This window comes from Sceloporus undulatus, chromosome 6, assembly GCF_019175285.1.
Source record: "Sceloporus undulatus isolate JIND9_A2432 ecotype Alabama chromosome 6, SceUnd_v1.1, whole genome shotgun sequence".
Taxonomy (NCBI): domain Eukaryota; kingdom Metazoa; phylum Chordata; class Lepidosauria; order Squamata; family Phrynosomatidae; genus Sceloporus; species Sceloporus undulatus.
This window is the reverse complement of record NC_056527.1, coordinates 153,092,788-153,110,270: the sequence shown is the minus strand read 5'-3', so window position 1 is coordinate 153,110,270 and position 17,483 is coordinate 153,092,788. Positions and strand designations below refer to the sequence as shown.

General features: G+C 43.0%; 1 protein-coding gene across 1 annotated transcript in view; it reads left to right on the top strand.

Annotated features, from left to right (window-relative positions):
* Positions 1-5,477: 5,477 nt before the first annotated feature.
* The window catches only part of LOC121932663 (receptor for retinol uptake STRA6-like), a 57,544-nt gene continuing 45,538 nt past the window's right edge, over positions 5,478-17,483 (top strand). The window contains exons 1-2 of the mRNA XM_042471539.1: positions 5,478-5,649; positions 14,562-14,664. Coding sequence (XP_042327473.1) covers positions 14,570-14,664 — 95 coding nt within the window. The 5' untranslated portion in view covers positions 5,478-5,649; positions 14,562-14,569. The remainder of the gene's footprint in view (positions 5,650-14,561; positions 14,665-17,483) is intronic.

The following is a 17,483-nucleotide window of genomic DNA, read 5'->3' as shown; positions in this document are numbered from 1 at the left end:
AGGGGGGCTCATCTGATGAAGAAACGGAAGAGATTCAGATAACAAGCTCCAGTTGTGGCTGGTAGCCCTGCCCTGGATACAAAGCCTGGACCATCCCATGTAGACCCGACATGCATCTGAGGAAGCAGACTGAAGTCTAGCAAAGCTTAGGCTACCAATTTCTTTCTTTCTCTCAGTTAGTCTCAAAGATGCAACAAGATCCCTTCGTACACAGGACAGATGAAAGGTATGAAGGTGAGTTGATCAGACTAATACTATCCTTTGCCATATGCATAATTCCTTTTTTCCCTTCCAAAAAGATGAATTTTTAGAGCACAAATAGCTCTGGTTTTCACTGTGACATTTTTGTTCTGAAATGCATCTGAAGAAGTAGATTGAAGTCTAGGAAAGCTCATGCTGCCAACTTCTTCCTTTCAGTTAGTCTCAAAGGACCTACAAGATCTCTCTCTATACATTTTTGTTCTGTTTGTTTTTACCTCTGGAGTGTGGGATTCCATGCTCAGTAAAAGTGAAGTGGATGTTTCTGGGGTTGAGGCTGGATGGATCTGATGAGGGACAGCCAGAAATTGGGAAATCGATGGGTAACTGGTTTCAGCTCCCCCCGGCACCTTCTCTGTCTTGGTGGGAGGCAAAGGTGAAAGGCGGCGAGGCGTTATGGGTGTCTGCCTCTGTGCGATGGGTCGGTGCTCGTGGAACGACACAGTGTAGGCCAGTCTCCCGCAGTGCATTGCCAGATCATCTGGACCCACCCGCAGCAGCACCATGATGTCACTGTAGCGGTACACGTCCTCATCTCTGCTGGCAAACAGGTTCATGCGTGGCTGGTTGGTTCGGGGGTAAATGGCAAAGAAAGCCTCTCCAGCCTTGATGCTGTTCTTCAGGGAAGAACCACGGAGACGCAAGGCTTCAATTCGCAGACGGGCATCATGGTTTTTGTCATTTTTGCAGAAACCTGTTTGGTTTTTTTCCAAAAAGAAAACCCATTCAGTATGTATTTGATAAAATGAAGGAACGCTCCTTCCCTAAGCCTCACTCCCAATTTCTCCAAATCTGATGTGTGTGGAAAAGTTATATTATGTGTACATTGCAAATCTTCCAGGGAAACTCACTAGCAGCAGAGGTGGGGGAGCAGAGGTGGGGGAGCACCATCATCTCTTGCTACTGGACATGTTGGCTCGGGATCATGGAAACTAAAGCCTAACAACACAATAGTGGTGTTATGATGGTGGGGGCATAGCCACCTGTGGAAGTCCAGAGAGCTGGATTAGGACCCTAAGAGGGTCAGGGAAAGGACACATGTTTATCTGCTAATCTGGATTTTGTCTGGGATTTTCTTGTCACTTTCTGGCCACCTGAGTGTCCAATTCTGATGGTGGTTAAGCCCAGAACAGATGAGTTAATATCAACACAACACTTAAGCATTCATAAGTCTAGGAATCTCAGGATTTTTACATAGGAAATGAGCAGGTCGCTGGGCACTCTTTTAGGCTCTTCATTATATGCATGAATAGATATACAAACATCTATGTTCCACTTAGGGAGAAGCACAGATGGGTCAATGTCTGGGTGCTTGTATTCATCTTATTGCATTGCATTGCATATAAAGCATCATATGTCCATTTCATTGCATCATATGGCCATTTGGCTGTTGCACTTTCATAAGGACAGGTTTTGTAATAGCTAACACCTAGGAGAACGTTGCCCTTCTTAAACCATACCACTTACTCATCTATCCCTCATCATTAGGTTCCCTCATACTCATAGTAGAGTCTATTAAACCATTATATAGACATTTCACAAAGATTTTCACATATACAGAATTCTATCTCTTGTATCATATCCATAACGATCTATCCATCCAAGAATACAGTTTGATAATTTGAGGCACTAGAGATCTCTAAATAGGCATCTGTGATTGCATGAGCATTCAAGAATTAATCTCCTTGCACACGATTAAATCTATTAGGTGTTTGTCCAGACTTAAGCTGCTGCCATATTCTCAGGTATTCACAAACACACATTTCAGTACATGTTCCTATATTACAACTGACCCCATATATAATCCCTGAAAAATCAAAAATTCCTAGTGCTTCTACCTTGTGTTAAATCAGGTAAAAGAGAATAATACAGTGAGATAGTAGATCTCACATCTTCTAGATCTGAAAATCAACCATTCATTCCCATCCCCATTCTTTGTCCCTTTAAATCATGCAGCACTTCAGATATTGTTAACCACGGTTCCTATTCTTCTTTGTCAGTATGGCCAATGGGGAAAAATGCTGGAAGCTGCAGTCCAATAACCTGGTTCCCATCCCCTGCCTTCAGTTTTGGGCAGATAAATATTGGCTTTATTATACAAAATGTCAAAGACCCTCTCTTTGTAATATAATTCATTATCAAGCTGAAGTTAAACTGATATCTAACCCTAAGGTCCATAACCAACATGGCCTGCTGGAGGATTCTAAAAAATGCAGTCCAAAAATGGGAACATTTCTGATCTCTGCTCTGTTAGCATCCTTCTTCTTACCTTTAGGTAGGATGAAGAGGAATCTCCTTTTCTCAAAGGCATAGACTTCATTCAGGTTGCTCTGCTCGACAATATCAGTTGTCACTGTGCTGGTATAAAGGGGGGCCTCCCTCATTTACCCAGAGTTGCACCCCAGTTCCTGACCCCTCCAAGAGTGGGTTTTCCACCGTGAGCCTCAAGGCATACCTCCCCATCTCATTAAACTGCACACTTGTCAACTCAAAGTCAAAATCCAAGATCTTCTCCTCCGCCTTCAGCCGTGACTTCTGCAAAGTCATGGGGACTCGAGGTTCCCTGGGTTTGCCAGCCATGGTTTGCAGAATCATGTAGTAGAAGGCAATAGTAAAGCACAATACAGACAACTAGTTAGCAGTTTGTTGGCTGTATGCTGTGAACAGCACTGCCCCATCTTCTAAGGAAGTGTCCTTTCACTGGTGATATGGATTGCACCATCATGGAAGGATTGTGGAATGCAGAGTGGTTGCCATGCACAAAGGCTGACACAAGGCAGCAGAGAAGGACATCTCAAATACACCTTGTCTATAGCCCAAGATTGGCCTGCAAATGCCTGACATCTTCTTCTATCGGTATGATGCCACCTTCTACCATTAGTCCATTCACAAATGTTCTCAGATGAGCAGCAAAATCAAAACCAAGAACCCCAACTTGTGTTGGGATTCAGCTCTGGAGGCAGGTACAAGCTTTTCTTGCAATAAGCAAGGACACATCTGCAGCACAAGTTGCAAAAAGAAAGATACTGCATTGGAAGCAGGTGGAAAAATGCAAAAGGAAGTCTGGCTTCTGCTTATCCATTTGTTTGCAAATGAGCCTTGGTAACAAGTTGGAGCAAAGTGTTGCTTGTCCTTGCCAGCAAACAATGCCTGCCATGCCCAGCAAATAAGCCATGTGTAAACACATAGCATATGCTTGAAATAGGTCTGGGTGGCATTGATAGGAGTAGAACCTAGGTTTAGTCATGCAGAAAGTGGACACAGTGAAATCAATGTGGCATAGCGGTTTGAATGTTGGACTAAGATTCAGGAGACCTGGGTTCAATTCCTAGCTTGGCCATGAAACCCACTGGGTGACCTTGGGCAAGTCACACACTCTCAGCCTCAGAGGAAGGCAAATGGCAAACCTCCTATGATTATCTCTTGCCAAGAAAATCTCATGATAGGGTCAGCTTGGGGTCACCCTAAATCAGAAATTATTTGAAGGCACGCAACAACCATGTAGTTCCATAAGAATAAAATAAAGTTCAAAATGAGTGAGGAAACAGATTTATTAAGACCATTTAAGATTCCACAAGAGTGGGCAAGTATTTAACTTCTTCAGAAAGTGGAGTGGTTCCCATTGATCTTCCAGGAATGTTGGACTTCAGATCCCAGAAGCCCCAGATAACATGGAGTGCATCTAGTGATTCCCAAACTTTGATCTTCTAGTTGTTTTGGACTTCTGCTCCCAGAATCCCAGACCATTGGCCAAGATGGCTAAGACTTCTGGGAGCTGATGACCAGAGTTTGGTCATCACTGATCCACATTGTCGAAATAATGGAATTTGACACCACTTTAAGTGCTGTGGCTCAATCCTACGAAATCTCAGGATTTGTAGGTTAATAGGATTATTAACTTTCTCTGCCAAAGTGTGCTGGTGCCTCACCAAGGTACAAATCCCAGGATCCTGTAGGCTGGCACCATGGCTGTTAAAGTGGTGTCAAAGTGCATTATTTCTAATGTATAGGTTCACTCATGGTCAGGGCTTCTAAGAACTGATGTCCAAAGCATCTGGGGACCCTGTGAGCCTCTGGGTTAGAAGAATGATGGAAACATGATTGCTTCTTTGCAGTTCTCATAACTGTCCATGTGGGCCTGATTCCCACTACCTTTTAAACCAGATCACAAATCAGTTTGAACCGCTTCATATGACCCCTGTTTCCCACTTGAATCAATTTGCTGATTTGGAGAGGGGGGCCACTCGCTAAACCCATTTAACCCGCGTCTTTTTGATGCTGATGTTTTCTATGACTTTTTGGCTAAATCAATTCTGCGCAAGTGTGACACAGATGCAGATCGGAATCAACTTAAATTTGCCCTTTGACCAGCTGGAGCAGGTCAATTTTGAACCAACTCATTCGTGAATGTGAACCACAAGTGGGTTGTTTTACAGAGGGGAAATGCAATCGGGGCAAATGTAGTGTCAAATCCATCCATCGATTTGGATCACAAGTTGCTTTTTTTTGTAAGTAGGAATGAGGCCGTGGTTTAGGACACAGTGCATTCACGTAGCAGAGGAATTCAGCAGAGGAGGGGAGAGGAATGGAGGAAAAACGTGGGCCCGGCAGGATGAAGGATGTGTTCCTTATCCAAACCCATGGTGGACAAAGCAATAGAGCCCATATAGACAGGCCAAAATAAAGCTGCTTTGGGTCACTTTGGAAGTATGTTGTTTAAATGACACACATATCTTAAGAAGCTAGAAGCCGGGCTCAAGCCACGCTCCAATCCTAAGGACTGGAGCACAGCTTTGGCGCAGCTTCTGGCGTCTTAAGATGCATGTGTCATTTAAACAGCATACCACCAAAGTGAGCTGAAGCAGCTTTATTTTGGCCTGTCTGTATGGCCCCAATAGTCACATAGTAGCCCATTCGGACGTAGTTGCTTTGAATTTTCTCAACCCTGGGCCTGGCCCCAAGCCGAGCCCTTGTAACTGCGGAGGGGATAAAGTTCCTCGGCTTGTAGGAAGAGATTCCCCCACTCCACAGCAACCTGAACTTTGCCTTTAAGTTTGCACGGCTGGCTTGTGTCTCTCTCGGTTGGGTTCCTCTGATCAGATTAGGGCAGCTGGCATGGAAAGAGTTCCCTTACCTCTCCGCCCCAGACAACTGGCTTTTGGGATAACATACTACCCAGGGACCTCTGAGGAAGGGAAAACATTAGGGTTCAAGCCACAGATGTCTGAGGAACATCTCTTTGAACCCTCTGGAGCCTTGCCTTTAACAAAAAGAAAGAAAGAAAATCAAGATTTGTGTCTACCTGCTGTGGAGAAGTTAGCTTTGCTTTCAGTGTGGGGATTTTATTTAAAATCAGCCAGCTTTGCTATTGGAAATCTTGAGTGCGACAAGGTAATGTTCTGTTTTGCCAAGCCTGTCTCAAGCTTTTGCGTGTCTTTTCCCATCGCCGATCAACTTTGGCCTGGCCATTGAACTTCTTTCATTGATCTGTCTAGCCGCCGCCTTGGACTCCATGGGACTTACTTTTGAGAAAACACGGAAAGCATTGTCCGGCTAGTCTCTTTCTTGTAAAACGACGCAAAACAACTTTGTTTTATAAAACCTCTGCCGCCTTCTCTTGCTGAACAATAGCTTTTTAAAATTCAGCTGCTGTTCAGACTGCCTGGAAGGGTTGTATAAAGAAAGTGGGTGGTCTGTTTTCTGACGAAAGCAACATTCCTCTTGATCCAGAAAAGACAAAACCAACCATTCTGTGAAATCCCCTTTAGAACTTGTCTTGGCTAATTAGCACAAGGAAGTATTAGAGGAATGCTTTCTGATTAAGAAATCTTTCTTTCTTTCTTTCTTTCTCGTTCTCTGATGGGGAAACACATGGAACTAGGGTGGTAATTTCTCTGTTCCCTGCAAGGTTAGAAACAATTAGCGAGATGAAAAGCTGTGATTGTATTTGCTGTAGAATTTTCTTTGCAGGTGAATCTCACATTTTGTTAGTTCCCAACCTGTCGTTGCTGCATGTTTTTGTATCCCACTGATGTTGGTGTTGTATGTTGTTGTTTGCCATCTTTCTTAACCTATTTTCTCTCTCAAGATATTTCAGTTAAATCTACTATTCCCATCTTTACTCAGAACTTTACCGCCTGTCAATCTTGAGTCAAGCTCAACCCATGGTGACCCCATGGATGAGACATCTCCAAGACTCCCTGACCTCCACTGTTCTGCTTAGGTCTTGCAAATGTGTACCTGTGACCTCCTTAACAGAGTCCATCCATTAGCATGAGATCTTCCTCTCTTCCTGCTTCCCTCCACCTTTCCTAGCATCACTGTTTTTTCCCCCAATGCATAATCTACACTGTAGAAATAATGCCATTTGACACCATTTGACATGCTTTGGTTCCATCCTATGGAATCCTGGGATTTGTAGTGTTACAAGGTCATTAGCCTTCTCTGCTGAAGAGTGCTGGTGCCTCACCAAATCCCAAGACTCTGTAGGCTGGAGCCCTAGCACTTAAAGTGGTGTGAAACTACATTATTTCAGTAGTGTAGATGGGGACAGTAGGAAAAGAAAGAGATAGAGGTAGAATGAGCATTTGCAAGACCTGAGCAGAACAGTGGATGATCTGGGATCTCATAGGTGTCTCATTCATAGTATTCAGTATCATCATTAGTCCCAAAGTGCATGATGTCAAGTAAATCGGCTCATTGCATCCTTTATTTTTGTGACAGGTTGTGGCACAAGTGACTAAAGTGTAAAATCCTCATAGGGTGCAATCTGCAGACTTCCACAATAACAGTATTTGGAGGGTCAAGAAATGCTGGGGAAAATGTGTCAATCTGGATGGTGACTACGTAGAGATAAGTTAACAACTACAAATCAAAACAAACCTCCTGTCAACTTTTTTTAAAGGTGATACTTAAAACTTTACAATAACCCCTCGTATATGCCTTTAATTTGATTCCAATTAATACAGGATTTTCTTAGCAAGATATATTCAGAAAGGGTTTACCCTTGTCCTCTGAGGCTGAAAGAATGTGACTTGTCTGAGGTCACCCAGTGGTTTTCCATGACTGAACAGGGATTCAAACCCTGCTCTCCTGGGGTCCAGATCCACCAACACTGTTGAATTAATGCAGTTTGACATTGCTTTAACTGCCATGGCTCCATCCTACAGAATCCTGGGATTTGTAGTTTTGTGTCTTTGACAGAGAAGGCTAAAGACATTATAAAAAAACAGATCTTCGGATTCCATATAATGGCGCTAGAACACCTAAAGTGCTGTCAAATGGCATCATTTCTACAATGTAGCTGCACTCCTAGTTCACCACTCAAACTACTACACCGTGCAGTTTCTTAGCAAGCAATAGAGAAACCATCCAAAGTTCACCTTGCGAGCAACACGCGCTTCCGTTTTTGAACCCTCAAAAGCTTTCAGCCCTGATGAAGAGTTCTTGAGAACTTGTAAACTTTCCTTTCTAAAATAATCCATTTGTGGTTCACATTCGTGCATTAATCGATTCAAAATGGACTCGCTTCAGCCGGCCAAAGGGCAAGTTTAAACCGATTCCAAACCGCATCTGGTTCACACTTACACGGAATCGATTTATCGAAAAAGACGTGGAAAACATCAGTGTCAAAAAGACGTGGGTTACATGGATCTTGCACATGACCCCCCTCTCAGAATCGCTTCAGCAATTTGGTTTAAGTGGGAACCAGGGTCGTTTGAACAGTTCAAAATGATTTGCAATCCGATTTAAAAGGTAGTGGTAATGAGGCCATGGAGTGATACCTCTTCTTTTGCTTTCTAAACTCTGTCAAGTCCCCAAAGTCTTTGAGATTCAAATCTCTCTTTTGTCATCTATTTATGAATTTGTATAATCTCATCCCCACTGGGGCACTGGTTTCCTTTTTTCAGCCAGTGTTAAAGCAGGGCAAAAATCTAATGCGTTTCCCATACCGGCAGTGATTCAGCCTCTCTCTCTGTAGGAAAGCTGTGATTTTTTTTGTTTGCTTGACCTCATTGGGGAAGGTTGAGGCTTATTCAACCAGCCTTCCTCCCCCATCCATGCCTTTGATGTACCCAAAACATGCTCCAGGATTTCCTCAACACCAAGAGGTTAAATGTGCTAAACCTTGAGGAGGTTAGCTAGGTGTTGATGAATTTGCATCAAAGGATGTGCTAATCTTTATCAGTGATGGGAAGATCAGTCTAAAGCAGCAGAACTGCTTCATGACAAGGTTTCCCCGGCCTTCAGAGAGGAATAGAAGCAACGTTGCAATAGCCGAAACTTTTCCTAGTATTGGGATGTTGTAATAGAAAGAGTGGGATGGGATTTTGCCTTTGAAATTTTTGCTTGTCATGCAACTGAGGCCGCATCTGCACTGCAGAATTAATGCAATTTTGATACTGCTTTAACTGCCATGGAATTCTGGGATTTGTAGTTTGTTATGGCATAGGATAGTGGTTTGAGCATTGGACGAGGACTCTGGAAACTAGGGTTTGAATCCCGTTTTGACCATGTAGACTCACTGGGTGACTTTAAGCAAGTCACGCTCTCTCAGCCTCATAGAGTAACCCCACTCTGAAGAAACGTGCCAAGAAAACCCTATGATTGGTTTTCCTTAGGGTTGCCATAAGTTGGAAATGACTTGAAGGAACACAACAAATGGTCACCAAAACTCTCTGATAGAGAAAGCTAAAGATCTCACAAAACTACAAATTTCAGCATTCCATAGCCTTGAGCCATGGCAGTTAAAACAGTGTCAAACTGCATTAATTCTGCCGTTTGGATACAGCCCTGGATTCCCTCTAAAGGAGTTCTTCCACACCTCTTTTGCCAAGCCTCCAGTTTTGCTTCTTCTCTCTTTTCCACCTGGCCAAAAAAGTCAGGGAAGGAAGAGTAACAGAAGACAGGTAAAAAAGCAGTTGATCCCTATCATCTTTCTTGTGACACAGCCAAGCCAGAAGGAATGCACAGTCGTGGTGCATACGCATCTTTTTCCAGCAACAGGTGCTGCTGGAATTTAATAGCTTTTATGTCTTGGCTCAGTAATCCTTCCCGCAGCTGCCTTCTTTCACTGACACCTGTGCAAACAGCCCAAGAGGAAGCAAAGTAACTATTATGAATGGGCATGTGTATGCGCATGTGTGTTAAAAGTGTGTTCAAAGCTGCTGTGAAGCAATAGGACCAATTTGCCCCGTCAAAATACTTTGCAATATCCCTTGTGTGAGGCATGTTTCAAGGAGTGGGCAAGACTCTGTTGTCCTTGTCTTGACTGCATAGGAATACTGTTTGATACCAGTTTAACTGCCAGGGCCCCCATCCTCGAGAATACTGGGATACTAGTTTTCCAAGCAGTGCTTTCACCCTGAGATTCCTCCCTCTGAAGGTGGTGTGCCTTGAAATCTGCCCTTGCTGCCCATCTCCATGGCTCTGCAAATCAGTTCCTGCTGAAAGAAATCAGAAGTTGCTCTTGAAGCAGATCCCTTATCTTTTATATTTATTAAACGCCACATGCAATTATGCTCTTATTTCCTTCCCTGATCTTCCCTACATCCCTGCCTTCCCTTGTTCCTTGTTGCTCTTTTCATTTTGGTGAGAAGCAAAATGCTCCCCAGGGAATGATAGATAGTGGGAAATGAAGAATATGTAGAGGCTTTATTGCAGCCATCAATCTTTCTTCCTCGCCATCTCCGATCAAAGCTCTTGCTTTCTCAGGCAGAGGTGAGACAGAGAAGCAAAAGGATCGGATTTCGGGCAAATCCAGGGTGGAGTGTAGGCACCTTGCTGGGAGACAACACAAAAATGTGGACCCCACAAGGCACTCCCTGTGTGCCCTCCCTTTCACTCCTGTCATGACCTTGTTGGAAAAGCAATTCCTGCTACCAGAATTCAGGGGAGGTCTTGTTTCGGACTACAACTCCCACTGCTTTCCAGGTTGTCTGCAGATTTTTTTGGCATTGTAGTCCCCCAAAGGAACTTTGCCAGGCTCTGCTAGGGATGAGGATGTTATAGCTCCACTGGATCATAAGCAAAGAAGGAAAATGTTTGCACTGTATTTGTTTGCACAGTATTTCCGACGTGAGGTAAACCTATCACAGGGTTTTCTTGGCCACTTTTCTTCAAAAGGGGTTTCTCATTGCCATCCTCTGAGGCTGAGAGTATGTGACTTGCCCAAGGTCACCCACGGAGACTTCTAGTCCCATTTTATCTGGAGGGTTGCATGTTCTCCGCACATGCTTTTGATAAGGCACCACAAAGTACAAACTGCAAACATCGTTCTCCAGCACCCGCTCTTTCCCCTGCTGTTAAATCTCTAAGTGGTTTGCAGGAGCTCAGTAAAGATTTAACAATAACTGATTTAAACCACTCTTTTATTTTGTTTTATTTTTCTAAATTAGGCTACTGTAACTAAGAAAGCTTGCAGCATTACGAGGGGGGGGAAATCGAGGATGAACCTTTGTGCAAAAGAGCCTGTGAGCTCAATTCTGGGATGGAAACCAAATTCCTGGGTTGAGCATGTGCTCAAAGGTACCATGTTCGTGAAAGCCTGTCTCAGGCTGTCCGCTCCTTCCTTCTTTCAAGGGACAGTTCCTTATTTTAATTTTCAAAATTTAGCATCTCTGTTAAGTTTCGTAAAGGGATGAAATTGGGTCCTAGTTTTCAGGATGTTCCAACAAAGTGCAGACACTGTTCCGCCATAGGCACTGTGTTCACTTTCTTATACCCTTGCAAATATTTTGTTCTTCATTTGGGAACTCTTCGAGGGGCAACCCCCATATGCACAGGGTGGCCAGATGACTGCAAAGGAGGACTAGGCACTGCAAAATGTAGGACAGCCAAGAAAAATGGAAGAGATTCAGAAAGGAAAGCTAAAAGCACTCATATAAATGTATCAATGAGTTAATTAAGTGCAAACTACTTTTACACTTTGAGATCAGTTTGCATCAATGGAAGTATGCAAAGGACAAAGGGGGAAAGTGGGAGGAGGAGGAAAAAGACAGTGTATATATATATATATATATATATATATATATGGAGTTTTTAAAAGCAGGTGAAAAGGTAGGATGACAGAGGATTGATCAGGACTGTCCTTGGCCGATGTGGAAAGGTGGAGGTTATGCCTTAGTTGTCAGAGCTTGGAAAGTTATTTGTTAGGAGTAATACAGTCTTGTTACTTCTAATCACATTTGATGGGCATTTTGCTACTGTTACAGTGCTCACAAAGTAACTTTGGATCTGAACAGATAGGGCAAAATAAAGCTGCTTTGAGTCACTTTGGAGGTATGCTGTTTAAATGATGCATGCGTCTTAAGAGGCCAGAAGCTGCACCAAAGTCACGCTCCACTCCTAAGGACAGGAGCGCAGTTTTGGCGCAGTTTCTGGCTTTTTAGGATGCATTTAAACAGCATACCTCCAAAGTGACCCAAAGCAGCTTTATTTTGGCCTGTCTTTTTTGGCCCTTGGTTATTCATTCCTTTTCTGTTACTTCTGTTGCTGGACTGGGAGGGCAGGATTGAGAACAGGATGTCATGGAACTTCAAAAAGTCTTGTCAAAATGCTTCAAAAATCTTGTTAGATGTAAGTTTTAAAAAACATTTTTTTTACTTCATTCCTACTAGTGACATACATACATACATACATACATACATATATATCTGGAAACCAGGTTTCAAATCCCCACTCAGCCATGGAAACCCAACTAGGGACCTTGGGCAAGTCACATTCTCTCAGCCTCAGAAGAAGGCAATGGCAAACCCTATCTGAACAAATCTTGCTAAGAAAACCCCATGATGGGTATAGTATAGTATAGTATAGTATAAATTTCCAGGATTTATATCCCACCTTTCTCCACAATAGGATTCAAGGCATGGTTCACCTTGGGGTTGCCATAAGTTGGAAATGACTTGAAGGCACATGACAACAAGGGGAAATAACTCATAACAAGTAACTGCATTACATGCCACTTGTTGCTTCCAAGTTCTAGCTGGTAGCTCCCATGTCGGTGAGGTGTTGAATCCAGGTTTTTGTGACCTTAAAAAGAGCTCTCAAAGGGTCTGGGCAGATAGAGTTCAGCCTCTTGAATAGTTCTGTTAATGTTTAGACTAAAACCCAGAGTGGATCCACTCTTCCACTCACACGGAAGCTTTCATGGAAGGTGATTGTAGAGGAAAAGTTCAGATTCAGTAGAATAGTTGGTTGGGGTCAACAGGTTTTGCACATGCCTCCCTCCCGGATCAAATGCTTTTATGCACTGCAACTTTGATGGGGAGGAAATCTCCTCCTGTACAGCAGTAACTGGAATTCATTAATGCAGTGCTGTTGAAAGGCCATAAAACAAAAAGGGCTGATGACCTCCATTTGCGAGGGAAGGCACTTGCCTGGTACGGAGATTATACAGGGAAGCTGATAGCGATCTTTAAATATCTGAAGGGCTGTCAGGCAGAAGACTAAATAGACTTTAGTCTTTGTTGCGCCAAAAGCAGGAGCAGTAGTAGTGGTTGGAAAGGCGCAGGGCAGACAAATGGTTTGCAGCTGGAACATTCAGAGACACCTAGGAGATGCTTGAAAGTAAACAGATTTCCCCAGGAGGTGTCAAGCTATCCTTCACTGAAGGTATTTCAGCAAAGGCTGGATAATCAACTTACAGAATCATAGAACTGAAAGGGACCTCAAAGGCTATCTAGCTCAACCTCTGACCAGTGCAGGAATCCAAAAGCATATCTGAAAGTTGGCCATCCAAAGTCTACTTATAAACCTCCAGGATTTGCCATTCACAAATGCAATCTTTTCTACTGTCAAACAGCTTTGACTGTCAGGAAATTCTTCCTAACGTTTAATCAGACTCTCTTTCTGTTCCTTGTCAACTGAATCGATGGGTTGGGTCTTACTTGGGGGCAATAAGGACATTGTCCTCCCCAAGAACAAATCTGACCCATTCCATTAAATTTCCCTTCAGTCCCCAGATTTCTAGCATTGCAGTAACTTTAAACTTCAGCTGAGAATTGAGAAATACAGTTAAGGCCTCCAAAGAAAAAGGGCAGGCAAAGTGCCCAAAGAAATGTAAGCATAGCAAATATTAGATATCCAGACTCTGGAGACCAGGGTTTGATTCCCAGCTCAACCACGAAACCCAGTGGGTGACCGTGGGCAAGTCACATGCTCTCAGCCTCAGGGGAAGGCTATGGCAAACCTCTGAACAAATCTGACCAAGAAAACCCCAGGATACAATTGCCATAAGTCAGAAACATAGGTTTTTCGGGCTATGTGGCCTTGTTCTAGAAGAGTTTATTCCTGACGTTTTGCCAGTTATCTGTGGCTGGCATCCTCTCTGAAGATGCCAGCCACAGATGCAGGCAAAACATCAGGAATAACTCTTCTAGAACATGGCCACGTAGCCTGAAAAACCCACAAAATGCTATTGATGCCGGCCATGAAAGCTTTCGACTTCACAAGTCAGAAACAACTTGAAGACACACAACACAAGCTCCCCAAACAAACCCTGGCAGTTTCCAACTCCACTTTCTCAAATCCCTGTTTGTGTGCGCTTTGCAGGATATTACTCTTGGATCGCTGAACCATTTGCAAAACAAAACAAAAAAAATCCATTAAAATTCAGGAAAAGGGAGGGGAAAGAACTTGCTTCACAGCAGTCTTTTTATCTCACTGAGCAAAAGGCAGGTGACCTCTAAAGTGGCCAGCTTCACCGGTCCACTTTCAGTTATTGTACGGAAGGTGACAATGCATTGATTTGCATGCATTAGTATGAAATAATAATATATTTTTAAAGAATAAAACCCAACAATTCCTGACCCTCTGAACTGCTACTGGAATCCATGTCTGCTCTGTTGAGCAACGAAAGCACCCAAATGGAGAGTGGGTGGGGAGAAACCCAGTTAAACACATCTTTGGTTTCTTTAATCTCCTTGTCCCAGTCATGACCTAGCCTTTTATGAGCAAGATTTTTTCTCTCTCTCCTTACACCAGTCTGTTCTCCTCCTCCTTTGTTCTCATCAGCTGTTGAAACAGTGCAAAGTCACTTTGAACTGAGTTCTCCAGAGCAGGGGGGGTCAGTGGGTGGGTGGGAGAGACACTGCTAAGTGAAACAGAGAGGGGTCATAGATGTGGAAGCATGCGCCTGATGTAGCTAAACTGAATGGGAGTTTAAAAACAAAAATTCAACTTGGCAGCCAAAGTGCATCAGCTCCAGGACTAACACTTGCAACTATCTTTTAGGGTTAACGCTACCATTTTTTAATACCTATACGCATCTACTCTTTGCTTTTGCCCTCTTGGGAAACAAGAAGAAGAGGCTATGTCTTCCCAAGAGCTGACAACTGAGGATCTCACTAGCAACTTTGATTATTATGATAACTGGTACATGGATGGACCAATCGGAGACCAAGATGAGTGAGTATTATTAATGTATCTGTTTCCCAGTGTATGATTTGTATATTGTGGAGTAGGAAATAGGAGAGAGAACTGAAGAGGCTACTTCCCCCAGTAACTAGAGCTAAAATCAATTTTATTCCTAAAACATGCTTGAAAATGTTTGTTGCTTGGATGTTTAAAAAAAATCATTGGAACATTGTTTAGTAAATCTGGGCTGTTTGTGCCGGACGTTGTATATTATTTAAATTTTTAAAAATGGCCTTGTTTTGATGTTTGAGCGTTTTTGAATGGCATGCAATGGCATTTCACTCCATGTGTTGACTGCCATGCAGAGGTATGCAGTATTTATAGATACCATGTGATCAATATTTACTTGCCCATATTTGTTCTTCATGTGTGATACCTACCCAGGCAATCAATCAATCAATCAATCAATCTAAATTGTCAGTTTGTTTGACTGGGAGATTTATATGAAAATCTAGAGAATCTGAATATTTGCAAATATTTGTTTTAGCTCGAGCCACCGTTGTTGTTCCCCAGAAAAACTTCGTCCATTATTCAAGATTTATTGATCAAGATCTGTTTTCCCTTTTCTCCTTCTTTCTTGGTTCTCCTCTGCCTGGTTTATGTTCAACATATCTAAAGATCCTTTAGGGTGCTTTAAAGTTGACACAGCAATGTGAATTCTGCCATGCGTGTTAAAAATCACACCATTGTGTCATATTTATAGCTATTAACAAAATAACTAGAATCATATGTGGTTAAGGTAGAACTGAAAAGTTTTGAGAAATGTTCTACCTAAAATATATGGGGGGCTTCATGAAACTATGCTGCTGCAATATTGCCACTATCATCACTCTTGTTGTTGTTGTCATATTGATTGATTGATTGATTGATTGATTGATTGATTGATTGATTTGCCGGGCTTCTGTTGCTGCAACCAGATCATAACATTCTGTTAGTGGCAGTGTTCTAGCATTTGCATCCCAGTGCCATTTCATCAATCCATTGTACCTAGAAGACACCAGAGTGAGGGCAAGGATATACTTTCTGCTACTGCTCTCACTCTGATTTAGTTTTGTGATGAACTGCTCATGGCTATGATACTACTTTGCCCCAATTTACATTCCTTACCACCAGATCTGAGACAGCCCCCCCCCCCCCCACACACACACACAAAAGGGCAACAGGTTAGCAAAGTCACAGGCTGCCTTTGGCATTAGTTTCACTTAATATACAGTAGGCCCTTGGTATCCACTGGGATTTGGTTCCAGGCCCCCCCCCCCCCATGGATACAAAAATCCATGGATGCTCAGGTCCCATTATATATTTGACATAGTCAAATGGTGACCCTTATATAAAAGGCCAAAATCAAGGTTTATGTTTGGGAGTTTATATATTTTTGGAATATTTTCAAACCGTGGATAGTTGAATCGGTGGATAAAGATAGGTTGGACTGACTGTATTAGGATTGGTTTGAATGGTTTTCAGGTTATCCAGCAAAACCTCATTCTCAACTTCACCGGACTTCTTTGGGAGAGATGCTAAGAAGAATATGTGCTCTACCTTTGTGTGTGCAAGCTGCCACCACCTGTTGACTTACGCTGACCCTATAAATTTCATAGGGTTTTCTTAGGCAAGAAAGACTCAAAGATGGTTTTGTCAGTTCCTTTCTCTGAATATAAGCTACAGCACCTGGTATTCCTTGGCAAATGCTAACCAGGGCTGACTCTGCTTAGCTTCCAAGATCAAATGGGTTCTCATTCCTTAGAAAAGTTTGATAGGTACACTGAGTATTTCGAGGACTCAGTTGTGCAAAGTTAGCTCTCCCACTAGGCAAAGAAAGTAACCAGTTCAGGGGTGGAGGTAAACTGTGGAAGGGAGCAGTGAGACAACAGGAGATGAATGGTAATAGGCTGCCAGAAGACTAGTCTGTGTTAGCCATACAACATCTCCTGCTCTTAGATCTGGTGCTCCACCACCAGTATTGACATACAATACAGCTATCAGTCTCATTGGCCTGTGTACACTAAAGGGGGTGGTGGTGATGTCCTATCTTGTTCATTGCCTCAGGCAAAAAAGCATCTTGAACCAGCCTTGAGGGTACCAATTATCTCTCTGTCTCTCTTTCTCTGACATAATTCAAAGATATAGCTGTAGAATTAGTATGTAGAGAGATCTTGTAGCACCTTTGAGACTAACTGAAAGAAGTTGGCAGCATGAGCTTTTATGGACTTCAGTCTACTTCCTTAAATGCATTTCATGGAGTCCAGAATCCCGGCAGAGGATTCATTGGGATTGTCCCTGCCAAAGCAGGGCAGTTGTAAGGTATGGCATGCACCCTGCAACACTCTGAAGTTGCCCACTTCTACTGTAAGGATGGGGAACACAAGGAAGAAAGTGTACTCGCATGCCTTGCTGCTTGTGAGCTTCCCTTTGGGAACTTCTGTGGGAACAGGATCATGCTCTAGATTGGCCTTTGGCCTGTTCCTGTAGGTTCTTCTTATGTTCTTATGGTGTCAAAATAACAATCAGCTTTGGTTCTAAGCGGCTCAGCTACTTAAAAATGGTCTCTTGCCACAGTGTGACACTGTGCCCTATAAAAGGGACTCAACTGAAAAGAGCAGCCAGCAACCATAACTGAAGACAGCAGCCTGAGTAGTGTTTGGACAATCTAACCCCCTACCCAGATCTCCTGTACATAGACATGGATGTACACATTCATGCTCCATCACAGCTGCTTCTATTTTAATGCAACCTTTTTTTTCCAGTGGCCAAGCTGGCTGAGGAATTCATAACTTTAAGACATCCTTTTAACAAATTTATGAATGAAAACC